The 27,627-nt window shown below is 44.7% G+C and overlaps 1 protein-coding gene across 2 annotated transcripts in view; it reads left to right on the top strand.

Annotated features, from left to right (window-relative positions):
* Positions 1 to 27,627, top strand: part of vwc2 (von Willebrand factor C domain containing 2) — a 43,714-nt gene that overhangs the window by 3,761 nt on the left and 12,326 nt on the right. The window contains exons 2-3 of one of the 2 annotated variants that reach the window (XM_034225392.1): positions 4,733 to 5,435; positions 6,905 to 7,034. In XM_034225392.1, the coding sequence (XP_034081283.1) occupies positions 4,812 to 5,435; positions 6,905 to 7,034 (754 nt within the window). In that variant the 5' untranslated portion in view covers positions 4,733 to 4,811. Of the gene's footprint in view, positions 1 to 4,514; positions 5,436 to 6,904; positions 7,035 to 27,627 lie in introns of those variants that run through there. The other variant, XM_034225400.1, reaches the window with a different exon arrangement.

Here is a 27,627-nt window from a genome sequence, read left to right as displayed (position 1 = left end):
TCACCAGTGATTGGGCGATAAGAGTAGCGACTTGGCTTGGAAACCGGAAAGTCGCCGGTTCAAGTACCAAAACAACCTAGTGCCTATGAGCAAGGCACCATCCCATACACTGCTCCCTGCTGTACATAATAGCTGCCAATTGTCCCCAATACCATACATTTCTCTGTGGGATGAATAAAGGCTTTCTGATAAAACATTCCGAATGATGTTGTTGGCTGTTATCGACCTGAAACCCCAGACAGAATTGTAAATCTAACATTGAGTTTTGGTGATGCAATTTTGAATTTCATGGAAACAATAGGAGCTTTCTCAGAGTTTCCAGCGTTGAACTTCCTGCTGTTTCACCTGTCAGGCTTGAGGTTTGAACAACATTTTTTCACATCTCTGGTCCAAGTGCTGACTGACCGCAGCTGGCAAGCTCAACGAAGGATTATAAACTCATTTCGTAAAACTGTTCTATCACTTGATCATTAAAATGCGAGGATACGAGCACAGATGTTTCAGCAGTACAAATATTTAAGGAATGGATTTACACAGGGGCATATAGTTTATTTGCCAGTTCTCTAACACACACATACAGAACATCGTTCCTCTCAGCTCTTCTGCTTGTATCATTAATTATTCATCAATGAAAGAAACAACATTAGATTACAATGTAGCACAACAGCAGCACTAAGTGGAGGTCTTGCTTTTTACTGAATATCATAACGTTTGTTTAACCCCGGGAGGCTTTCTGTTAAAAACTAAAACTGTTTGTGTACAAGTCATTAAAGTGCAACATGTTGTTGCAATTTAAATCAACAACAACTAGACTGAATGTATTAATCGTTCTAATGTATATTTCTTTTTTAATTGGCCCCTTTTCGGCTGGACTCACATGCCACTTTAGCACTTCATGTCACTAATGCCGTGGACCATGCAGAGTCCTTTCAGTTGCAGAACAGATAGGAGAACCACATGACCACAGTTCTGTGGGGTAATGGAACATGTGACTGTTCTTCAAGACAAAAATATACAGCTAAGTGTTTATTTTCCAGAGATAATTGTTTGGAGCTGACAAGTGTTAATTGAAGTGTTTTTTTCCCACTTACTGAGCTGATTTTTTTTTGCTCTGAAGTGGGTGTTCAAAATGTGTCAGAAGTGTGAACAAACTCAGTGATGTTGGCTTACATAAACTTTGGTATGTTCATAATGATGGACATTTGGGTCACACTTGTGCAGAGTTTATGATTGTTTTGTGAAAACAGTGTTTCTACATCAGGTTATGATACTAAAAGAGACTTTATAAACCCATGCTTGCAGTTAATCCCATATTATGTGCCCATTACACTCAAATTAATACTCATAAATTGTTTGATAGCCCATAGCTCAAGCTTCTGCCATATGCTGCAGAAATGTGTAGATACTGCGTTGTATCTAGTGTCAGTTCGTAGTTGTGTATTTCTTACAGCCAGCTTGGCAAGTATTCAAGATAGAGCAGTGAAGCAAACAAAGTGAATTATCTGCAGGGCAAAGATAGATCCATGACCTTTAACGTAATGGCTTATATGCAAAGCTATTAATGTGAGAAGGTTTGCAATCACTTGAACCTGAGGAGTGGTCAGAAAAAGTATACACATGACGCCTTGGAAATGTTTGTCAGTAGGTAGCCTACTTTACTTAAAAGGACATATTTGTGTTTCATTCTGGGCACAAGTCCACTGAATTAAAAAGACATTCAGAAATGATGAGATATATATACAAAAATAGCATAATGATGTTAAATGTAGTTGTAGCACAATTTTATCTGCAAGAAAAAATGAATATTAAAGCACTCTGCACTTTCTATATATTTGTCTGACTGTCAACAAATGCCATGAAAAGATCCAAACCATCAAGGTCTGCGTCTCACTGCTATTCAATTTCTCTACGCTGTGTGTGGCACTCATCCCAGAGCCCATTAATAACTGCTCAATGGTAAAAAATATAGTAGTTTCCATTCTCAAGAAAGCTCTTTATTTTCCTCAAACAGCAGACACAGTAGTTTTTAGAATAAGTAACTGAGGCAGAATGAAAGAGTGCATTTGTAGAGGACTATTTTCAACCATGGATTAATACACATTTACCGCTGAAGTTATTATTTACAGCAGAAGAGAAAAATATTATATTGTATGTGTGTCACTGAGTGCAGCCTAAGTTACAGCTTAGGAAAAATATAATATAATAATATGGCACGGTCAGTAGGCTACTACTGTTAGCTCTCCCTTTGACTTAGTAAGATCAAGCACAAGGAGATAGTTAAGCTAATAGCTAGCTTGTTTGCTTAGCATGTTTTATGTCCAAATTAGCCCCTTAATAAGAATTCCATCCCTTGTACTAAGGCAAGAGTTGCAAAGAAGATGTTCCCACAGGAGACCTTTTAATATGAATTTGACACGTATGTGCTAAGCGCTAAGCAAAAAACTTAGAGTCATAAGATGGAGCAGTTACACCATTGTTTTGACCACCATTCGTTGACAGATGGGAGTGTTAATCGAACATAGTAGAGGCTCAAAATCATCATATGTAAATAGGTTACTGGGTTATTGGATAATTCAAAGTTACTTCTTGTGCAAACTCTTGAAATGTGCGGCAAACGGTGGTAGAGAGAACAGAAGCCCTGTTTGTGTTGATCTCCTGCATAGCCAAGCAGGATTGGTTGGAAAGAAGTTACGTGAGAAGGCAGATGGGTAAACTTGATCTATAATTAATCCGGATATTACAGCAGAGACTAAAACCAACTACTTAGGGTAGCTTAAGTGTGGAAAATATTCAAATGATTGTACATTGTATTGTATTGTATGGCATTTTACAGCATGTGCATTGCTAATTGACAAAGGGCATAATTATGGTTCACCTCCAATAATTATCCTACATCTGGCAATACTGATTCAATTCACTATTGAGGATACATGAAGAAACTGTATGGCTTATCAATGTGTGGACACTGTATGGATCACAGGAATTTAGCTTAACCAGTCTTTTGATACACTTGTTAGTGTGATCCATTTGTGGCTGGTTTTGATGTTTTCATGGGATTTGTCAGCAGTGGGAGAAATATAGTTCTGTCGGTAGCCTGGGCCTTAGATTCTGTGGTGCTGTGGCTAGTTTTCGCCCAGTTGACAACCAGCCTTGCAGCAGCAGCAGCAGCAGCAGCAGCAGCAGCAGCAGCAGCAGCAGCAGCAGCAGCAGCAGCAGCTTCAGCCAGTAACAGCTGTTAAGGTGGAGAGGTGAGGCTGAGAAAAGCTAAATGAGGTCCTTTTACTAATGAGGCATGGGCTCATCTCTCTCACTCTCTCTCTCTCTCTCTCTCTCTCTCTCTCTCTCTCTCTCTCTCTCTCTCTCTCTCTCTCTCTCTCTCTCTCTCTCTCTCTCTCTCTCTCTCTCTCTGTCTCTCTCTGTCTCTCACTTTCTCCCTCTCTCAGCTGCAGCAGCATTATCGGTATGCACCTCGTTCTGCTTCTCCTGCTTTCCACAGCAGTTCCAAGGATTCTGCCTCAAACATAGCAATTCAGCTAAAACACAACATAAGCAGCATGCCGGTGTGCCAGCAGTCCATTTGAGCTCACTCTCCCCTCAGAATAGATCAGAATTCATGAATAACAAATTGCATGACTTTAAACATATAGCAAGTGTTTGGCTGCGTAATTGGAACTGGATAGAATTAATGCGGGCGTTTGCCCCAGCATTATCTCCACTCTGTATTATCACACCTTATTTGTTCACAGCTAATTTAATGCTAAGTTGCTTTCCCCCTCCTGTTTAGGGCTCCCAATTGCTCAGTCTGAAATTGAGTTTGACAAATGAATCAATATGGTGAACTATTCTTAATCAAGCTCGGGCAAGACTTTACAGTTCATTGTTGAGTCAGTCAATACGGGGTAATCTCGCCTTCCCTCAAAATAAGCTATATGTCAACAGGACTGCAGCCCTTTAAACGCGGCTCAGAGATGACACTGAGCAGTTGGTGAGAAGGAAATGAATGCAAGTAGGCCACCGAACGCAGCAAAGCATCATAGCAGGCACTGGATTTTCAAGACGTCGCAGCAAATCAAGTTAAGCAAGAGATACACAACAAACACAGTGACTGCAGCTTTTTAAAATGTGCAGTCTCTGCAACGTCTGCAGTTGATCCAGGGTTTCACTCGACTTGAGCTGATGTTTATTGACTCCATGCAATTCTGAAAACTTTAAAGAAAGTGACGCGCTTTTATTTCTGATTAAACCAAAAATAATTACACGTTTTTACATTTTATTTTGAAAATGCAATGGGTACTTCTGTCAGCAAGATTCTTCTTTCCAATCAATAGACTTCTGCTTTTGTACAGTTGACTGTGATTCATTTTTCTTAAAAAGCAGACATTGATCCCGATGCTTTGTTCCATGAGAGGAGCACAGGCTTAAGAGTGTTGGATTCAGGTCTTTCTTTGGCCATTTTGCCTCTTACTCTGTCACTGCTGCTAGTGATTGATGCAGGGAAGTGTTACAGTATGAAGCAGTATTGATTTCCGAACACAGCCCTATGAATGCTCCCTGTCCTGATGATCCAATCCACTGATCCTACAGACTTGCATCACACTCAGCGGGAGTCGGGCTCTGATGTAGTCTGAATGTATTTCACTGTTGTAGAATCTAAATGAAACAGAGCCCACACCTGGGATGAGAAGTGACAGAACGCTGAGCGCATAACCCCAGTTTAATTTTCTCTTTCCAGATGGACTGGCTCACACCTGAGATGTGAAGCGTGTTATGTGAGCCAAGGTGTTTTCCCACCTCGCTGGTGGTGGGGAGAGATGTTGCACTCCGTTGTCATGACAGCAGAAGTTCTCTTTGTTCTGGGGTTCCTGATGTGTGGCATCCAGTGTAATCCTATAGCGGCGAGCCGAGAACGTCTGGAAAAAGTGTTGACCCAAGCTAGGCAGGACAAACCTCAGGACGAGCAGACCCCCGAGGAGCCGCTTGGATACGACGCCCAGAAACAGATCAATGCTTTGGGCCCCAACAGGACTGCCCTCAGGACGAACCCCGGCTCCCAGTCACAAGGATCTAAGGGCGGGAAGCCCCTGGAGCTGTGGACAGAGCAGGACAGCCTGAACGAAATAGACGAGGGCCCCACAAGCGATGTCACCCTCTCTTTGGACTCCATCGACGAGTACGCCTACCCAGACTACCGGGGGAAAGGCTGCATTGACGAGAGCGGCTTCGTGTTTGCCATTGGTGAGCAGTTCACCCCAGGCCCTTCCACGTGCCCCTGCCTCTGCACGGACGAGGGCCCTATGTGCGCCAAGCCAGAATGTCCCAAGGTTCACCCTCGCTGCATTAAAGTGGACACTAGCCAATGCTGCCCGCTGTGCAAGGAGAAAAAAAACTACTGTGAGTTTCGGGGCAAGATCTACGCCTCGCTGCAGGAATTTAAGGTGAGACAATTAACTGCATTCATTCTTTTTTGACGTGCGGAAACTTGAAACAAGTGCTGACGGAACACTCTGTTCAATATAGTTTATCACAGGCAATACACAGAGAGGAGTTACCTTGCCTCACAGCCTGCGAGCGAGCAGGCAGGCAGCTTTATAATGGCAAAGGTCAGCACTTGTTGTTTTTTTTTCCTCACACAGCGCCTGAATATATCCGCAGGCTGAATTTAGCATTGTATGTTTTGGCAGAGTGTTTCTATATTCACTTTGTTGCAAACACCTGATACAGTTACAGTAATGTTACAACTCTGTGTGTGGGTGCTTGTGAAGAGACACAGAGATACACCAGCAAGATCTTTTTAGTGTTTTATCTTCTGACAACTCTTTGAAAGGCTCGACTCAGGATTGCACCACAGTGCTGGTGTTACGTCTGCGATTAGCGGTGCCTAATGCCTCTCTTTCTGTTGTGAAGTGTCTCAGCGGGGGGTTAAGGCTAGGGATTTTCCTCCAACTAACGGGCGGCGTTACCACCAGCTCAATGTCAAGTTTCTGCTGGGGGAAAGTCACAGAAAGCTCTACTTTCACAAGAGTCATACGTCAGCCTTTGTGCTGTGGGATGGGGAGGTGGAGGTGGGGTAGCTTTGAAACTAAGCAACAGGCAGGTTTTTGTTATAGTTGATTGCTAAGTTCTTGCGTATTGTACTAAGTGCTGCCTCATTCCATTTTTCACAGTGGAGTGCCATGCGGAGGCCCAGGCCTCTGCAATCTATGGTAACGCTGGCTGAATTAACCTTTGCTCTCTGGTTAAGATTAAAGGTGTATGCTTTATACGAGCGGCTGCTAAATGAAGCCTTCCATAGGGAGTGTGTTCTTAAAACAAAAAGGTATACTAGCAGCTTTTGACCCGCATTTGTTCTATTTCCAGACATACAGGACAGTTGAAGAACCCTTACCGGAATTACTGTTTCTGTTCACGCACCAAGAAAATTGGAAGCATCTTTCTTTTGTTTCCCCATTACTATTGATTTCTCTATATACCCTGATTGGATAGTGAAGTTCAATTCTCGACTTGGCTCTATTCAGAACGAGGCATTCATTGGCCATGAAGTTTAGAAGGATGAGACTTTCCTATAGCTTTGTGACATGCTGTATTAAACAAGCCAGACAGGCAGGAATGTGTGTGTGTGTATGTGTGTGTGTGTGTGTGTGTGTGGTGTGTGTGTGTGTGTGTGTGTGTGTGTGTGTGTGTGTGTGTGTGTGTGTGTGTGTGTGTGTGTGTGTGTACGTGTGTGTACGTGTGTGTACGTGTGTGTCAGGGAGACAGAGCTAGTAGAAGCAGTGAGACACAGAGACAAACAAAAGAGCCGGAGACAAAGATAAGGAGAACTTAATTAAGGCTCACACACACTGTTGTCTGTCTGCCTGTGTATTTGTGTATTTATGAGGGTTTTAATTACTATTTCTCTATGCAGGTGTCTCCATGTGAGAAGTGCCGATGTGAGCCAAGCGGGGAGGTGCTATGCTCGGTGGCAGCCTGCCCTCAGACGGAGTGTGTGGACCCGGAGTACGAGCCGGAACAGTGCTGTCCCATCTGCAAGACTGGTGAGCATGGAGAGCGTTTCTTCCAACAACACTGCAGTGAATGCTTTATTCCAGTAAAGTAACCAGTGTGCTAGCGGGGGCTGCTGAGTAGCTCTACTCAGAGAAAACTAATGTCAAATGTGTTTTGCTCAGGGGCACCTCAACAGGAGTGATAAGGGGGAAGTAGTCGTGATTTTTGCTGACGCGAAGCATGCACTATGCTGCACTGCAGTGTTTGCAGGGTCTTGCCATAACAGATTGCGTAATATTAATGATTTTGTTGTCACACCCACAAAATAATACATGTTTTTGTGTAAAACATTTTGACATAATTTCTTATAATTACTCAGTTTATCTGATGGAGTCAGTATGTTCCAAATCCATCCCACTGTCTGGTACACATATTTGTGGTCCGTTTGCTTTTTTCGCTGCTCGGGGTTGTAAGTTTATGATCCTGTTGGTTTGAAAGCTTTGGCCTGTCTGTGGCTCAGAGTCGATTATCTGAAGTTGTTTCGGATGATTCCAGACAGCATGTCCTAGATTATGTCCCCTTGTTTGCTTGGTGTGACTCTAATGCAACATGGCAATGTCAGCAACATTGCTTCCTTCAGCAAAAAGAATGATGACTTGCGATATGTATCTCTGAGGTGGAATCTTAAAGTGGCACGGCTGTACCGTAAACAAGAGCAAGCACTCTGCATAAAGACTTAATCCCTGGGATAAAGACAAGCTGCGTACAGTACGTTCCACATTTAAAAAATGCAATAAAGAAGACTGAGCGTTTACACATTAAGTATTGAACACAAGAGAATAAGATAAATAAAACGAGTTTTCCTCAAAAGAGACAAAATATATAAAGACGACAATTAAGCTAGAAGAAAACAAATAGTCCACAAAACGCCTTGATCAGCATGTACCACCAACTAAGAATATCACATTAGAATAATTATTTTATCACTGTAGATATAAGCATTGGCTTGTAATGAACTTTTGAATAATTAAGTAAATGTAACACCCTTTTCACCCTGGTTACACGTTTCATTTGGCCTGTACGATGGGGCTGTAAGTGATTAAAATGGGGGATGTTGGCTTATCTGGCGCCCGCAGCTCACAGCCAAAATGTGAGTGAGCGAGGGAGAGAGGGAGGCTGCACCGCCCGGTACCGGCGCTGTTGTTATTAGAATTTGGTGCTAGCTGCTCTAACGGATATAAGATGTTTCTAAAATAATGTGGAGGGAGAGTCCTCTCCAGTCAGACTGAGAGGCTGATAACTACAGCTCAGTGAGGTAAAGGACTCTTGAGTGTTTAGATAGTTCACTTTAGTCTAAGTTCAAACTGTTTGGTCACAATTTATGTAAACACATATTTCCAAGGCACTCCTTTATAATTATTGGGATAAACAGGTTTGAAATCATTCCAATGTATACTATAGGACAGTAACCAAACATATCCTTTAAAACTGGAGAGATAAAAAAATGCATGAATAAATAAATGTTAAGGTAAAATAAGATATGAATGAACAACACAAATAAAATAAGTTACATTCATTTGTTATTGGCTATGGTAGGTTATTGGTTATGTTCACATACTTATTTGATTACATCCACTTGTCTAAGATGACAACAGAGACTTTCGACCCAAAACCAGCTGTTGACTTGTGGATGCAAGCAGCTAATCACAGACTCAACCAGAGAGAAAGTAGTAGGCCTACATCATCAGCTACCATGTCTGACAGAGAGGAAGACAGTGAGGAAAACAGTCAGGAGGGTAGTGATGACAGCTTGTAGGATTACTGGTTGTGCTAATGTTGTCTTGTGTTCACCTCTGCATGTGTGTTCAGTGTTCACCTCTGCATGTGTGTTCTGTGTTCACCTCTGCATGTGTGTTCTGTGTTCACCTCTGCATGTGTGTTCTGTGTTCACCTCTGCATGTGTGTTCTGTGTTCACCTCTGCATGTGTGTTCAGTGTTCACCTCTGCATGTGTGTTCTGTGTTCACCTCTGCATGTGTGTTCTGTGTTCACCTCTGCATGTGTGTTCAGTGCCGTGTGTCTGGCAAATAAAGTCAAGACCCCCTCAAAAGTTACGATTTATTTCATTTTAAGGATGAGCACCAAGCAACATCTCCAGGTGCTCCTTTGAGAACGGGCAAAAAAGTTATGTGCACCCCTGTCTATATTACAGCCTCTCCAGTGACATAACTGTCACATAACAGCCTCACTCTATTAATATGTGCCTGTTGTAATCTTTGGGAATACATGATGGTTCTTTGTTCCCATTTTTTTTTTTGCTGTTCACCCACTTTTTAGATATGCACATATTGATCATGCTGACAGTGCTTTGTGTAACGTTTGGGCAGCGCTCCATATTTCCCTCCTAGCCGGTGGATTCCCTGGTTTCCATTCGAAGGCTACATCAGTTGGTGGGGGGGGGGGGCGATGTAGACGCAATACAGTATGTGCATACAGTAGATGTGGCAGAATAGGAGAGCATGCATCTGAATTTAAGAGTCCCACAAAATCCATGGGTTCATTCAGTCGATATGGATTTTCAGTTTTAGGATGGCATCAGCCCCCTATTAGCATAAGATTACCACACATTACCATTGGATACACAGAGCTCACTGTGTTTAAGACACCAGGTTACCTGAGCACAACTAATACTGTCACAGTCTGAATAAGAAATGCTTTCTCAGTCAAAGTGGCGCTGCACTCATTTTACACATTGAGACCAGTTTACTCATCACTAGGAGTATTACTCAGCCTGTGAACCTGTTGTATAATTTGTGGTGTGGCTCTGGAGGAGCTTACTGAACCTGCACTATAAACTGTAGGAGTGAAATATGTGGGCTTTAAAACCAGGCAGATAGTGTTTCATTCAGTTGTGAGGTGGATCTGAAAGTATTGTAACACCTACTGTAGATTTCAGTGTTTCTTTTCAAATATATCCTCAATGTTCCTCAACACAGGAGTCTCAGGAGTGATTTAACCAGAAGGCAATGTGAGGGGGGGATTTCATCTGCCTTATTAGCAAAATGTATGCCCCTTGTTAACCTGCCGGTCCTCTCTTCATCTCCCCAGCAGAGAGTGCATGCGCAGAGGGGATGTTTCGTTAAAATGTTAGTATAGTATGTCCACGATCCTTTATCTGACTGCTGTAAGAATGTCCTCGACCATGGCTTTGAAACAGCCTGAACGTGCTGTGCATGAATAAATCCGTGTAGAGACCCGTCTTTTTTTTATTCTCTCCTTGGATCTAGAAATATTGTCTACTGCATTGACCAGTAAGAGGCTTTGTTGTTAAATGTAATTACAAAACGTGCCACTGTAGTTGCTGAAATAATTCAAATAATATGGCGACTGAACTGAAAAGTAAATACATTTAAGATGGAACGTTTCTTGCACACATGCACTTTGGGAGTTGCAGTTAACTTCTCCCTCAAGTTGTTTTGGTAGACAGGTTTTACCTTTGATTTTTGCACAAGTTGTTCCTCTTCTGTATTGTGTTTCAACCAGGACAGTGTCATATCAGAACAGAAATAGTCTTATTTCCACAGTAAACATCTTCTCAACTCGCATTTTTATTGGTTTTCCATTTGCAAAAATTCTGAACCAATCAAACCAATCGAACCAAGCATAGCTGATTTTTGAATTATAAAACACTACAAACCCCTGATTGGTAGAAGTGAATAGAAAATGCTGCGCAACGGTTCATCTTGCAGACACCCGCCATTTTTAAATAGCTAAACTATTGTCCACAGCAACTGAAGGCTTAGCAATACCATATTTGTATATACTTGACCCAGATTAAAAAAAAATTGGAAAATGAGATGAATGTTCAGACTGGAGCCACAAACCACCAGAGACAGGAGTTTAAACTTCTTTGTTTTATTTTATCAGGGTATGTTGGTGGGATGGTAGCTGTTGCCAATGGTTCTAGTAGAAAAGGTTAAACAAACTGATTACAGCATTTGCACATTAAAATAATACTTATATTACTTGCACATTAAAGTTAACAAATATGTCTGCCGTAATTATATCAAATTGGAACTAAATTATATTCATTACTACATTGAACAACAAATGTGTTCAATACCATTGAGGTTACTCAAGTGCAAACATCAAAATTACAAAGAGGATTCTACTTACATTGGTAAATCAAAAGACACATGGCGAACACCTACCAAACACTCAATCCTGGTGTCGGTGTTTGAGGACAAGAGGGCGTGTGGTGCAGTGGGTTGAGCGTTGATGTTTGGATCAGGGGGTTACAGGTTCAAACCCCACTGCAGTCAGCATGTCGTTGTGTCCCTGAGACACTTCACCTCAAATTGCTCCTGTGGGGATTGCCCACAGTATTGAGTATGTAAGTCGCTTCGGATAAAAGAGTCTAACAAGTGACATGTAATGACAAAGAGGAGGAAGTCCTCATCCAGGCCTCTATTTATAGCCTGTGAGGAACTTCTACCTGCTTCCCTACACAGTGCCTCTTGTGGACAGAGACACATGCAATTTCTAACAAGTATTATTATACATCGCCCATGCACCTATATGACACTTTGCTAAGATTAGAATCCTGTACCTACATCACCATGTCAGCTCGCTCACACACTCTTTAAGAGTAATCTGCAGGAACACACTGGTATTTATGAAGATGAAGAAAATAGCCTTTGGCAGCATTTACGCCTCATTTACTCAGCATTCAGGCTACAGGGTTTTTAAAGCAGCAGTAGGTGAGATTTGCAGGTTAAAAATAAACATATTTTTATGGTTGGTGCCAATCATTAAGACTTCCTTTCTCGTATCCAGGCCTCCTGCTGGTGTTTTCATATTTTCGGGTTAGCTTTGATTATCAGAGCTGTTAATTAAACAGAATCGTTAAGCAGTGTGTGTTTAACAGCCTCTTATTGGACAGGGAGTATTTCTGGCTCTGATTTGATAAACAAGGCCTGGTTTGATTTTCAGCTTGTAAACAGGAAGTGTATACACTCTCCACAATCGCCAAACATCTTAGTGAGTGTCAAACTCAGCTCACTGCTGGTCACCTTCCACAGGATTTAATGGAGGTCTCTGTGCGGGTATAATCCATCGAAAACATGTCGCTTGGAGCACTTCATTGTCACATGCTTTCATTTGCATTGGCAGTTAATTTCACGCTAGACTTGACACCTTAAAGTAAATATAATAAACAACGTGTTAAAAAAATTAACCACACAGGGGATATCTTATTAAATAATTGGATGATACATTATACAGAAGTAAATGAGACATCACTCTAACCTAGTGATCTTCCTTCAGCTCGTATCAATATCAAAGCGATCACACATCGGATTTCACTTTGTCTTTTATTCATGACACTTCCTTGCTAGGTATTACAGACGCCCTGATTTAAATGATGAGGCTCAATGATTGTCATCCTCCTTCTCGTCCCTGTTGATCATACAGCGCTCGATACGAGACAGCGCCTCAGTGGTACCTGTGTGATGAAATACTGACGGTGTTAAATAAGGTTACTGGAGGTCGTTTGAGAGTTCTTCGCTCAGGTGGTGTTGTTTGTCTTGTGTGCAGATGTTGTTTGAAACATGGACAGATGTTAAGACCTCCCAGGAACCCTGATGCACCTGAAGTGTCACATCAAAGCTGAGCTCATTAATGGGAAATAATGAATTCATTCAAATGAGTAAGGACACTGGAAAAAGGAAGAACACGATGTTTAGGAGCATAAAACATGTAAAAAACACAGAAAATGAGAGGAAATTTAAGTAAGGTGGAAGATAGAGTTTCATAAAGAGGAAATTAGTCAAATTCTATTTCTCATTCAACAAAGTAGGTCATTTTTTACCCTCATTCCCAGCCACTCTCCTGTTTACCATTTCCCTCCACATTGATATACATCACAATGAAATATTTCAATGTTTGATCAGATCATCAAATATGGACGAGTATTATCGCGGCCTTTTCAGGCATGCAAAATCAATGCCGATGACAGAGCACCCTGTCTCAGATGTGTCATTCAGCCTGTATATGAGGAGACACTCGAGGAAGAGCCAGGGGAGGAAGATGAAAGTGAGAGGTATCGCTAACATCCACCCCAGACAGTTGTTCATGAATATCAAAGAACAGCTGTGATGGAGGCAGGATCTCTTCATGTTTTACTCATTATCTAAAAGCAATGGAACACATTGCAATTAAACAGTTGCATAAGTGTGTGTCTATCACTCACAGTGAAGTTTAATTAACAAACATCGATTAATCTGAGAGTACCTCTTCAATAAAAGTCAGAGGAAGGATACATGCTGCTTGTGGTGCTATTTCTTATTATATATATCTAAGTGTTTGTAGTAAATTCTAAGCCAAGTGTTGATTCACTTGTAGCATCAGCTTTTGAAGAATGCTTCTGGAGCACAAAGAAGAAACACATCAATGCAGGAGAAGCCTCTCTCCTCCGAACCTCGCTCGTGCGCTCCCTTCCTCTTGTCCTTTGCTCTTGCGAGAGATCGCCTTGGCAACGTGTGAGGAAACAAGCGGTGCTCTTCAAGACTCAGACATTAGGGTCAACACTAATCTGGGGGGATGTGATAAACAGCCTGAACCCGAGCCAAAATCACTTCAAATAGAGCAACACGAGACATGCTAGCCTGGTTGCCAAGAGGGATAGAGACTCATTTGTATTAAGAGAGGCATAGAGCACCTTTAAAGATGTGGCAGTTTTTTTTTTTTTTTTAAATGAATCCATTAATTTTTTTAAAACAACACACAAGTAATAGGGGAGTTGTTTATAGGCCTATGGATTGGAAATTGTGTCCGTCTCTTCCTCACATCACAAAAAAAGAATATTGTAGCAGACAGCGGTGGTCGATAAATGCTAAATGTAATTCTCCTTCCTAACTGACTGTTCGCTAAGCCCTGCTTCCCTTAGTTACTGTTGCTACTGTTGCCAAGCTTTCTGCTCACACATCTCACATTTGTAGTTTACACTCAGAGTTTCCTGGTATGTCCAATGAAATTAGCCCAGTGACTTTAAAGGGGCCCTATTGTGCTCATTTTCAGGTTTTTATTTATATTTAGTGCCTCTACTGTGACATGTTTCCAGGTTACAATGTTCAAAAAGCTCTTTCTTTTTCTCATACTGCCTGTGCTGCAGCACCTCTTTTCACCCTCTGTCTGAAACCAGAGCCCAGTCTGCTCTGATTGGTTAGCTGGCCTGCTCTGTTTGATTTGTTCGTATTGGAGTGGAGGACGCCATTCTTCCTGCTGCACAGAGTACACACACACACACCTTGAGAAGGCAGGCAGCACTGTGAGAGTCATGTTTTTTTACTTCTCCAGTGCTTTCAATACCATCAGACCTGCCCTGCTCAGCAGTAAGCTACTGGACATGCAGGTGGATGCTACACTGGTGAGCTGGATAACCAACTATCTCACAGCTCGGCCACAGTAGGTAAAGCTGCAGAACAACACCTCTGACATTATATTGAGCAGCACGGGGCACGGTCCTCTCTCCCTTCCTGTTCACAGTCTATACATCAGACTTCAGACACTGCTCACAGTCCTGCCATCTGCAGAAATTCTCAGATGACTCTGCCATTGTGGGCTGTATCATCAGAGATCAGGAAGCTGAGTACAGTGTGGTGGACAGTTTTGTAGAGTGGTGCGGTCAGAACCATCTGCAGCTCAACGTCACAAAAACTAAGGAGCTAGTGGTTAACTTCAGGAAGCGGAGGACCGCCCCAAGCCCAATTACCATCGTGGGCATGGATGTGGACATTGTGGACAGCTACAAGTTCCTGGGTGTCCACATAGACAATAAACTGGACTGGAGTAAAAACACTGACGCCCTATATAAGAAAGGCCAGAGTCGCCTGTATTTCCTCAGGAGACTCAGGTCCTTTAACATCTGCAGCACTATGTTGCAGATGTTTTATGACTCGGTGGTCTCCAGTGTGATCTTCTTTGCTGTAGTGTGTTGGGGCAGCGGGGTGAAGACAGCTGATGCCAACAGACTCAACAAGCTCATCAGGAGAGCAGGCTCTGTCCTGGGAGTGGATCAGGAGTCGTTGGCAGTGGTGTCGGAGAGGAGAATGCTGAGGAAACTTCTCAGCATTCTGGACAACGGGTCTCACCCCCTGCATGCCACACTGGTTTCCTACCGGAGCACTATCAGCCATAGACTGAGATCACCGAAGACCACCACACAGCGCCACAGGAGGTCTTTCCTCCCAGTGGCAATCAAACTTTTTAACTCTTCACCCTTAAGTAAAGGGAACTGAGAACTTCCACACCAACATTATGTGCAATATACATATCAATATAATTACCATCATTACAATACACTCACTGCTATATATAACTATGTGCAATATTATTATTATTATTATTAATAATGCTATGATAACGTGCAATTACGTAATTGCCACTATGTTTTATTTTTTACACTACTAACTACTAAATACTGCTAATAATTGCATTGATTGTGTGACCATCTATGTTTCTATGTTTCATGTTGTCTGTAGATGTTTAATTGCTCTTTTTGCTGCACTTTTAGTGTACAGTTTTGCTGTTGTGCTGCTGTGTTTATTGTGTTTATTGTATTTTGTTACTCTGGCACAACGATTTCCTTCGGGATAAATAAAGTCTTATCTTATCTTATCTTGTTAACCGTTTAGAGATATCCAGCCCCTTAACTATCACCTACAATAAGTCAGATGAATTCAGTATAGATTATGTAATCAGGTATATAGCTAAATGGTACTTTTCCAGATAAATTCAAATGTAAGAGTAGAACATTTATCATTTCTCTTTCACTTTCACCTTTGGATTAATATTGTTCATCAGACAGCTATATTTTAAAGTTAACGACTGCACTTCAGAGTTATGATTAAGGTAATAGTTAGTCATTATGTGTTATCAGTTACATAACTGCTAGGATTTTCAGCCAGGGTCTGCCAGCCGGGGGATTTTCTACAGAATAAAAGATACATTTTCCATAATACAGAAATGGAAAAATAACAACACATGAAGAAAAGATCAATCTTTTACATTGACGCCTTAGATCTAAGATTGAAATACTGAAATACCGGACACTGCTGTGATGGCTGTGGAAGGTTTATGTCTCCGTCCCTGTAAAGGACATTGGTCGTGACGGTCTTTCTGCTTGTGTGCAGCTGTGTTGTTCAGCCACAAAGAAGATCAGTGTGCGCCTTAGCTGGAGACAACATATGCAAACAAACATTCACATAAGGTGGCACTTCATTAAAAACTCTCTTTCCGCAGCTCTGATGCGAGTCGCTTCAAATTTAAAAGTCCGATCCCCATTTCACACAGCCCCTCTGAAAGAACTTATTCATGTTATTGTTAAACCATTGTCTCTCGGCGCAAAGTTCTCCCACTTCCTGTCTTTACAGAGCAAGGTCATTTTTATCCTGCATTTATAATGCAAATGCACTCAAGAAATGCATTAAGATGAGTGATTTCTGCTATTCTTCTCTTTCCATTACCTTATAATGGAGCTCTGCAGTGTTTTAAAAAAAAAAAACATTTCAGAATGAAGGGGTTTGTGATGATCGGGATGTGTCCTCGTTTCCCCGTCCATTATCTGGCCCTGCTACGGAGCCAAAAGCCACAGGTGCTAATGGCCATGTTTCACACGCTACTGATGCCAACTTCTAACACGCCGTTGTGACAGTTTGGGTCCAACTGTTCATGCACATGCACAGTCCATGTCTCTGCCTCTTGGTGCTGAAAAGCTCTGTGAAGCCTGACGTGTCTATAAAAACCTCTTTCTGCCACGGAGAGTGAGAGGCAGTGAGTGGTGGAGAGACGAGGATATATTATATTAATGAAGCATGACAAAAAGGTGGGTGTTATATGAACGGCAGAATAATAGGCTGACTGCAATGAGTAAACTCAGTGGCGCAGGATCCATGCATTAATTAACACAAATGAGTGTCATGCTGCTGTGAATGAGTGGCTGTCAGGCTGTGGTTTAATCCCAGCTCCAGGAGGAAGCACTTTTGATTTATTTTGTAAAGTGCATGGTTGTTTTCTCGCATTTTTCTCTGCTAGTATATCCTTGACATATGCGTCCTTTATTCGAGACACTGTGTTCTAAATGGCGCTAATGATGATGAATCAGTAGCGACAACAGCCTGGGCCACAGGATGAGTTGTTATTCAGATAGGGTGTGTGCGTGTTCATCTGAAGACTTATAAATGTGTTAGGGTTGACATTTTGACAGGCCTCTGCCAACTGTTCCCATTGATTGATGTGCCAGCACGCTCCTTCTGGGTGCTGCGGTCCAATGAAATGCCGCGGCTGCATCTGAAAGACTCCCCATTTATCAGCATCTTAATTATACAACAGAGTTGCTCAAGACCTTGTTAGTCTAAGGGAAATAGCCATTGTTATGCTATACCTGATGTTGTGGAAGCAATTCCTGCAGTGTTTATATTTTGCAGTGTGGCTTGAGAGATAATGGATGATTTATGAGCTCTTTTTTCCACCCACTGGTTGAGGACAGAGGCACTTTCACAGGACTAAAGTCTTCCCATCACACCTAGAATCAAAGAAGGTAATGCTATAGGTGATACAGTACAATAGGGACATTTGTTTAATATCGTCGGCTTGGAAAGTGGATTTCTTTGTACACCCAATGTTGTCTGTGTCACAATCTTAAGGAGAACCCAAATGCAGCACTCGAGAAACCAAGGAGAATTGGTAATACACTTTATTGGAGATTCCACTGGATCTGAGGAATTCCAACCGAGCAGTTTAACCCACCGGAGGACAGCGGGCAGAAGGTGAGTCAGGGACAGGCAGAGAGTCAGGGAGTAAGCGAGGCGGTCAGCGGGGATACAGGCAGGGTCGGATAACAGGCCAGACAGGATAGTCGAGGGACAGGCAGGATCAGGGAACAGGCAGAGCAGGCAGATCGAGGACAGGCAGGGTCGGAACCGGGTAGGCAATCTAGTTTCAAACGCGGGAAAGACAAGCATGAGGCAAAGTACAATCTGGCAAAGAGTGTGTGTAAGGTGCGGGTTTAAATACTGGCAGAAGCTAATGGGTGCAGAAGAGAAAGAGAGTGAGCTAATGAGTGGGTGTGGAAAACAGGTGAGACAGGTGAATGGAAAACTACTGGTGAATGATGGAGCAGACTATGCCGGACCCCCCCCCCCTTAATGGACGGCTCCTGACGTCCCTAAATGCTAATCTACAGAGGAGGGTGGGAGGTGGGATTAATACTCATCTGAAAAAGTTCTTTTGGCCTCCCTCTCCTGCCCCCTGTCGGAATCTGCGTCCTCATCAGAAGCCGGCCCCTCGCTGTCCTCCTCTGAAGAGCTGACGGTAAGAGGAGAGACTCTCCCTGTGTTTCTGCCCGTCGACGTGACGGTCTTAGACGGTTGCTCAGGATTACGCCGATGGAACTCCCTGATGAGCCGGGGGTCCAACACATGACGAGTTGGAACCCAAGCCCTCTCCTCAGGGCCGTAACCCTTCCAGTCCACCAGGTACTGGACTCCTCTTCCTCTGCGACGGGAACGAAGAAGTCGTCGGAGAGTGTACGTAGGCCCGCCGTCAATCATCCGGGGCGGTGGTGGGGGAGGGACCTTAGGAACCAAGGCACTCTCTCGCACAGGTTTGATCCTGGAAACGTGGAAGGTGGGATGGATCCGCAGAGTCCGAGGCAGTCTTAGCCTTACTGCTGCGGGATTGATTATCCTGACAATCTCAAAAGGTCCAATGAATCTAGGTGCAAGCTTCTTCGAATCCACCCGTAAAGGAATATCCCGGGAGGAAAGCCATACCTTTTGGCCCACCTGGTAGACAGGTGCTTTGGAACGTCGGCGGTTGGCAGAGGAGGCGTACCGGTTGGCCGAACAAACGAGAGTTCTCCGGGCTTGATTCCAGGTCCGTCGACAACGACGGATGAAAGCCTGAACGGACGGACAGGTAACCTCCCTCTCCAGGGCTGGAAACAGAGGGGGTTGAAACCCGTAAGCACACTGAAATGGGGACAACTTGGTGCCCGAACTGACCAGAGTGTTGTGGGCGTACTCGACCCAGAGCAGTTGTTTAGCCCAGGCCGCTGGGTTCTTGGAGACTATACAGCGTAAGGTCGTCTCCATCTCCTGGTTCTTTCTTTCTGTCTGACCGTTGGATTACGGATGGAAACCGGATGACAGACTGACCGTGGCCCCAAGGAGCGTGCAGAATTCCCTCCAGAACACTGAGGTAAATTGAGGACCACGATCGGAAACCACATCAGTAGGCAGCCCATAGAGCCGGAACACATGGAGCAGGACCAGCTCCGCCGTCTCTTTGGCTGAGGGGAGCTTGGGTATCGGCACAAAATGAGCCATCTTACTGAATCGGTCTACCACCGTCAAGATGGCAGTGTGTCCGTTGGACGGTGGCAGACCAGTAACAAAGTCCAGAGAAATGTGAGACCAGGGGCGATGAGGGATAGGCAGAGGTCGTAGGAGACCAGCAGGAGCTTGGTGAGAAGACTTGTTTTGATTGCAAACAGGGCAGGCATTAACAAATTCCCTGGTGTCCTCCTTAAGTGTTGCCCACCAGAACCTTTGCTGGACTACCTCCCATGTACGTTGGATCCCAGGATGGCAGGTGAGTCTGGAGTTATGAGCCAACTGGATAACATCAGACCTCAACGTCTGCGGAACGAACAGGCGGTTCGGCGGACAGGCACTGGGTCCCGGCTGGTCCTGCTGGGCGGCCTTGACCCTCTCCTCCACCTCCCAGATGAGGGCGGCGACGAGCTGAGGAGTCGGAAGGATGGTGTCCAAGCCCCTGGGAATGTTACCTCCCTCTCCAAACTGACGAGAAAGAGCGTCAGCCTTAATGTTCCGAGAACCAGGGCGGTAGGAGAGGGAGAAATTGAACCGAGTGAAGAAAAGGGCCCATCTAGCCTGTCGGGAATTCAGTCTGCGGGCCGACCGGATGTACTCCAAATTCTTGTGGTCGGTCCACACCAGGAAAGGTTGACTGGTCCCCTCGAGCCAGTGACGCCACTCCTCCAGAGCCAACTTCACTGCTAGCAGCTCCCGGTTTCCCACATCATAATTTCTTTCCGCTGGAGTCAAACGCCTTGAAAAGAAAGCACAAGGATGGAGTTTTTGGCTGCTCATTGCTCGCTGAGACAGGATGGCTCCCACCCCCATATCAGAAGCATCCACCTCCAAAACAAACTGTCTTACAGGATCGGGTACTCGGAGGATGGGGGCGGAGGTGAACCTGGCCTTAAGGTTCTGGAACGCCTCCTCAGCCGAGGAGGACCACTGGAACATAACCTTAGAGGAGGTCAGGGCTGTGAGAGGAGCGGCCAAGGTACTGTATCCACGAATGAACCTCCGGTAGAAGTTGGCGAACCCGAGGAACTGTTGTAGCTGCTTCCGGGATTCTGGAACCGCCCAGGAAGTGACTGCATCAACCTTGGAAGGATCCATCTCGATACTCCCCTGTCTCACAATGTATCCCAGAAAAGAGACCGAGGATGTGTGAAACTCGCACTTCTCCGTTTTAACAAACAGCGAGTTCTCGAGCAATCTCTTGAGAACCGCCTGGACGTGGTGCACGTGTTCTTTCAGTGTCTTGGAAAAGATCAGGATGTCATCCAAGTAAACAAACACGTGTCGGTCCAACATGTCTCGTAGCACGTCATTTACCAACGCCTGGAATACTGCAGGGGCGTTGGTAAGCCCAAAAGGCATGACTAGGTACTCGTAGTGCCCCGAGGTGGTGTTGAAGGCTGTCTTCCACTCATCCCCCTCGCGAATACGTACCAAGTGGTACGCGTTACGCAAGTCCAGCTTTGTGAATATGGTTGCTCCCTGCAGCAACTCAAATGCAGAAGAGATAAGAGGCAGTGGGTATCGATTCTTGATCGTAATGTCATTAAGACCCTGAAAGTCGATACAGGGTCTTAGGGTCTTGTCCTTCTTCTCTACAAAGAAGAACCCTGCGCCAGCAGGTGATGAGGACGGGCGAATAATCCCAGGCGCCAGAGAGTCATTGATATTAGTCTCCATGGAAACTCTTTCCGGAGCAGACAGGGAGTACAATCGACCCCTGGGGGGGCTGGTCCCGGGATGCAGGTCGATGGCACAGTCGTAGGGCCGGTGTGGTGGTAAGGAAGTAGCCCTCGACTTGCTGAATACTTCCTTGAAGTCCAGATATTCCGGTGGAACCCCTGTAACATCTGGAACTTGGCTGGGGTTTACCGAACGCTGAGGCGCGGCAGCCTGTTTCAGGCAGATCAGATGACAAGAAGGACTCCAACCCAAAATGGCTCCCGTCTCCCAGTCAATGTTAGGGTTGTGGCGGCGAAGCCATGGATAACCCAGGATCAGCGGAATATGTGGAGACCGGCGAACATGAAACTGAATATTTTCGTGATGGTTCCCAGACAGGAGCATGTGAACGGGTACAGTCTGATGAGTCACTGTCCCCAGCAGGTGACCGTCTAAAGCGTTGGCTGGAACTGGGCGAGACAAAAGAACCCGGTCTATTCCCAACTGCAGCATAAGCTTCTCGTCCATAATATTCGTGTCCGAACCAGAGTCAATAAAAACAGCACGCGCCTGAGAGCTATCCGGTAATAGCAACCTGGCGTGGCTCAATGGTCTCTGAGTGGGAACAAATCCAGGGGTTTGGCTCACCAGTATGTTCCCCATTACTGCTGAGCCTTGCCTTTTACCGGGCAGTGAGAAACAAAATGGCCGTCCCGGCCGCAGTAGAGACACAGATTACGACGTCTGCGATGCTCACGTTCCTCCAAAGTGAGGTTGGTGCGACCCACCTGCATGGGCTCATCCCCCCCTGGTTGCGGCTCTGGAGTGAGGTGAGGTGTCGTAGCCAAACTCGGACGTCGGGGCGCCCAGGCATGTTGAACTCCCGCCGATCGTCGCTCCCGTCTCCGTGTCTGGATCATGCGCCGATCCATGCGGGAAGTCAGTTCAATCAACCCATCCAGTGAATTGGGCAGATCAAACGACACCAGCTCGTCTTTAATGTAATCCGCCAAACCACGCAGATAGGCGTCACACTGGGCTGCAGAATTCCAGTTGCTGAGGCGGCTCCGGGTGCGAAACTCAATGGCATAATCCACCACAGATCCATTACCCTGGCTCAGGTTCAGTAGTCCTCCTGCAGCGTCTGGACCCACAGACACGGGTCCAAACACCTTGCGCAGCTCCGCAGAAAAAGCGGGGAACGAAGAGCAGGCGGGTGTTTGTTGCTCCCATTCCGCTGTGCCCCATAGTCGGGCTTTCCCAGTCAAATGATTGACCGTGAAGGCCACACGAGCAGCTTCAGAAGCGAAAGTGTGTGGCTGCAGCGCAAACAGGATAGAACAGTTCGTAAGAAACGGGCTGCAGCCCTCCGGTTCCCCGGCGTAGCGCTCCGGAGTTCCCACCCGAGGCTCCGGGGTAAATCCCATCAGAGGTGATGCAGAAGCTGGTGTCGACGGCATAGGAAGAGGCGCTGGAGCGGCCACTCCTGCCACTAGCTGCTGCACAGTAGCCGTTAGCTGCTGTAGCTGCGCAGCTAAATAGGTTAGCGTCTGGTCATGTGAAGAGTTAGCATGATGAGCCTCGGTGGCCAGGGCGGCTATCGAGGCTTCCTGCCTCTGGAGAGCGTCCTCAACTCTCACGAAACGGTCTCTAGGTGCAGAGGAGTGCGCTGGGTCCATGTTCTGGCCAGATTGTTCTGTCACAATCTTAAGGAGAACCCAAATGCAGCACTCGAGAAACCAAGGAGAATTGGTAATACACTTTATTGGAGATTCCACTGGATCTGAGGAATTCCAACCGAGCAGTTTAACGCACCGGAGGACAGCGGGCAGAAGGTGAGTCAGGGACAGGCAGAGAGTCAGGGAGTAAGCGAGGCGGTCAGCGGGGATACAGGCAGGGTCGGATAACAGGCCAGACAGGATAGTCGAGGGACAGGCAGGATCAGGGAACAGGCAGAGCAGGCAGATCGAGGACAGGCAGGGTCGGAACCGGGTAGGCAATCTAGTTTCAAACGCGGGAAAGACAAGCATGAGGCAAAGTACAATCTGGCAAAGAGTGTGTGTAAGGTGTGGGTTTAAATACTGGCAGAAGCTAATGGGTGCAGAAGAGAAAGAGAGTGAGCTAATGAGTGGGTGTGGAAAACAGGTGAGACAGGTGAATGGAAAACTACTGGTGAATGATGGAGCAGACTATGACAGTCTGAACAGAGAAGTAAAAATAAACCAGGCTCCGGTTGTAGTTCATTTTTCCGGGATGCTTACAGGCTTCCTTTTTTACCATCAACATCAACATTTCCATTAGTGGGATCCAAGATTCCCTTGGGGTGCACTCAGTGCTGGAATTGGGCCGGTACTCACCGGTACGCAGTACCGGCACTTCTGGTTCTGACCCATGGAGTACCGGCACTTCTTGCTCAGTACCGGCATGCTGGCGGTACTCCGGTACTCATGCACCGTGCCAGTACTCAACACTCTCCCGCCGTTCTTATTATACATCCATATATATATATACAGCCGCCCGGTACTCAGTAGATGCGTCATGAGGTGCCGAACGGACATTCTCATCGCTCTAACCGCTGGAGTTTCACAGCGGCTGTCAGCTGTTTACTCCTGTCATTCAAACAGAACGTGCTGGAGAGGGGGCGGGGCTTATCTTCTCCATGTAAATACTGTGGTGGAAACGACTATGTCAAAATTAACCTATTTGACCGTGATTTAATAGTAATACACGTTTCAAAATAATAATAATAATAATGCCGAAGTAACAACATACTGAAAACTGTTAGTAAAACCATGTTTTAATGCTTTACAATTTACATACCTAGATGCACGTGTGTTGTGTTTATGCAGTGCAACTCCCACCCAGTGGGTGGCTATGTAGAGTGATAGAACAGAGCAGGCACGCCCCCCCGAGAGAAGGAAAGCAAGTCACGTCACAAATTAGCATTTCTAAAATGTTAGCGTGGATTAATAAAAGTGCAAAAAGACAACGGTTGTCGCCCGAAGAAACTTCAAATACAGAGAATGCTGTGCCTGTGTTGGAAATTGTGTCTGATGGGGAGCTTTCTTTGGTTGATCCTCCTGCTCCAAGTTCTAGTGCATTAGCATTAGCACTAGCTCCGCCGCCTCCTCCAGAGCCTCTAACGTTAGCTGCTGCTGGCGCAACTGCCACCACCAACACCGGGCAAAGCGATGCACCTGACTGCTGGACAACGGACCAGGTGCAATATTTTTGCAAGACCAATGCATGGCTCCTTCTTAAAGATAAGAAGCTAGGATGTCGGATATGCAGAGATGTCAAATCTGTGGGAATACACACTGGACAAGGACTGAAACTGTCAACTGAATGGGGTGAGTGTGCAGTGTCTCATTTCGGTGTTGACAAGGGCAAACAACAAGCTAGCCTGAGAAAAAAATCAAAGAACATAAAGAATCACAAGCCCATGTAAAAGCTGCTGACATCCTTACATCTGCTTCACGTGAAACTATTCAACATCAAGTGCAGTCTATGCATAAATCTGAATTAGACACCACTATCAGAGTTTTTCGAACGGCATATAAAATTGGCAAACATAGCCGGCCATTCACAGACATGCCAATTGATTTGAATGTACAGAAACTGAATGGGCTGAACGTGGGCAGGGTTTTGCACTCCAATAAAACCTGTGGCGAAATCATCGACCACATAGCTCATGAGCTGAAGAAAAAAATGGCAAAAGACATTACAGAAAACCAAAGAAAACTCTGTGTTTTGGTCGATGAATCTACCACTATTAGTGGTAAAACGGTGCTTGTTGTGTGTCTACGCTCAGCATTAGCTGATGCTGAGCCCGAAACGTTTTTTTGGGAGCTGATCGAGTTGGATGGAACAACGGCTGATGACATCACAAAGGCGTTAATGGAGTGTCTTGGAAGAGATTTTAACGAGGACTTTTTAGGTCAGTGTTTCGTTTCTTTTGCATGTGATGGGGCTTCAGTCATGCTAGGGAAGAGAACAGGCGTTGCTACCCAGTTGTGTAGTAAATTCCCAAGCCTGTTTGTGTGGCACTGCTCCAATCATCGTCTAGAGCTGGCAGTTGGGGATGTGGTCAAGGAGGTCTCAGGGCTCAATCATTTCCAGATCTTTTTTGACAAACTCTATTCCTTGTTCCATGCCTCCCCCAAAAATCAGAGGCAGTTAGCGCAGTGTGCGCAAGCAGTCGGACAGCGTCTCCTGGTGATAGGGCGTGTTTTGTCCATCTGCTGGGTGGCTTCAAGTGAAAGGAGCGTCAGAGCAGTCTGGGAAAACTACCGAGTGCTTCATGATCACTTCACAAATGCTGCAAACGACACGAGCAGGGATTCCAGAGACAGAGCAAAGTACAAGGGCCTGGATGATGTGCTCACATCTGCAACGTTTGTCAGCAATCTGGGACTGATGTACGATGCGCTCACAGAGCTCAGCGACCTCTCTCGGCAACTCCAAAAAAGAGAGATGACACTGCCTACAGCAGATAGGCTCTTAACTCGAGAAATACGAGTTTTTGAATCCATGGTCACCATGCCTGGCCCACACATGACTACAGTTCATACAGCTCTAGCTGAGAAGTCCTTCAAGGGTGTTGCCCTGCGTGAGAATGGCAGGCTTGTACATATTCATGCAGGTCAGTTTTTCCGCAGTATGGTAGAGAAATCTGAGACACAGAATGACTTCCACAACCTCCTCTCATGTCAGCACAAGAGAAATCCCATTACATGGCCGGGAGGCCCGGGACAATCAGCTAATCCAGGACATGAAAGTTATCCATCCTGGAAGTTGGCCTGAAGAGGAGTTAGACGTACAGTATGGGGACGTAGAGGTGCTACGTTTGTGCGAAGTGCTGAAAGTGGACAGAAGAGAGACTGTTCAGGGCTTTCGCGAATACAAGGAAACCAGGGCATCCCGTACACCTGCTGCCATGGAGCCTCTACTGAAAGCAGTCCGAACCATCGCTGTCTCCACTAGTGAGTGTGAGCGGGCATTCAGCTGCATGAACGATATCCTTACTGCAAAAAGGAATGCTCTCTCTGTCAGCCGACTGTCCAGCCTGGTTTTCATTAAATGTAATGGACCATCACTGGACAGTTCAATCCGGAACAGTATGTGAGGTCCTGGCTGGCAAAGGGAAGGAGAAGTGCTGATGAAAGAGCCTGTCCAGCTCCAGCCCCTGATACTGATGTCCCCAAGGCCTTCTGGAGCCTTTTCTAACAATGTGAAGTATATTGCAAAGCAGCTCACCCAGTGAGAAGACTTTTGGCATAATGTGCCGATTTGTACAGATCCTGGAGATAGAAGGACTTCAGACCAACCAGGGAGTTATCTGATCAGCTTGGTGTTCAATGTAACTCTTTACCATGGCTCAGACTTTGTTACTTGCAGTTACAGTTTCTCATTTTAGATTGTGCAAATTTTGCATTTGTTTTTACATGTTCTTTGTTCATGCTCTTTATAATTTTTCTGAGTTGGAAAGTTAGATTGCATCATAGTTTACTTTATACATATTTGTATTCTTCAGTGGTGAAGTATATTGCAAAGCAGCTCAGCTATGTGAGAAGACTTTTGGCACTTTTTCGTTTTTCGTTTTCTGAGTTGGAAAGTTAGATTGCATTCAAAATGTACAGAAATACTTAATTTTGTTAAAGCTTTTTATAAAAAATGCTTCTGACCAGAGCTTTGTTTCCTTGTCATTAATGTTGAACACCACCAGAGGGGCTCTCACCTGAAAGGTCTCTGCTTCATGTGTCTTCAGCAGAAGATCTAGACTTTGATTGCTATATTTTCAGTTAATATTGACCTTACTGAGCTTTAGCCATATCCGCTGCCTATCATAAAAAATGTTAAGTACAGTGAACCTTTCTAAAATATACAGTAGTAAAGAGACAAACCCACCAGCATTATAGTAGCCACATTCTTGTTTGTGGGCTGTATATATAAAATTGACTTGAAAAAGTTGCTGATTTTAGAGTACTGGCACCTTTTTCATTCCAATTCAAGCACTGGGTGCACTTCAGAACTACTGTATATTAAAGCACTGCGTAAGAGTGCTTAATTAGTTTTGTATGCGCAATTCCCACTCTGTGTATTCCGACCTTGAAGTTATATATGAAGAAAGCTGCCTTCAGCAAGATTTCAGCTTTATTTGTGGGGTGGCAGATCTAAGGACTGTCGAATGAAATACAACACCTAATAACTCTCGTGGCCACATAAAAAATGGAATCAACTATGTGAGACTGAATTAATTTTGGGCGATATGGAAAAAAAAGAAATACCTGTATATTTATATTGCTGCCATATTGCTTTGATTGGAAGACTATCTATAATGACTATCTGTGCTTTCGCATTGAGAATATGTGATAAATAAAACCTCCATATGCCTTTACCCAAATACAATCCAAAAATATATCTAGTATCATATCATGATATTGATAAAATATGGATATGTTCCCCTCCCCTAGTTTGTTACTCATCTTAAAGATTTTTTTTTAAATCGTGAAATCAGGCAACATACTGTAATGTTGATTGATCTAATGGCCCACCTATGATGCAATATCTTTATATTTGAAGTATTATGG

The sequence above is a fragment of the Gymnodraco acuticeps genome, unplaced genomic scaffold (genome assembly GCF_902827175.1).
Source record: "Gymnodraco acuticeps unplaced genomic scaffold, fGymAcu1.1, whole genome shotgun sequence".
Lineage (NCBI taxonomy): Eukaryota > Metazoa > Chordata > Actinopteri > Perciformes > Bathydraconidae > Gymnodraco > Gymnodraco acuticeps.
The sequence above is the reverse complement of the archived record's forward strand: the minus strand, read 5'-3'. Positions and strand labels throughout refer to the sequence as shown.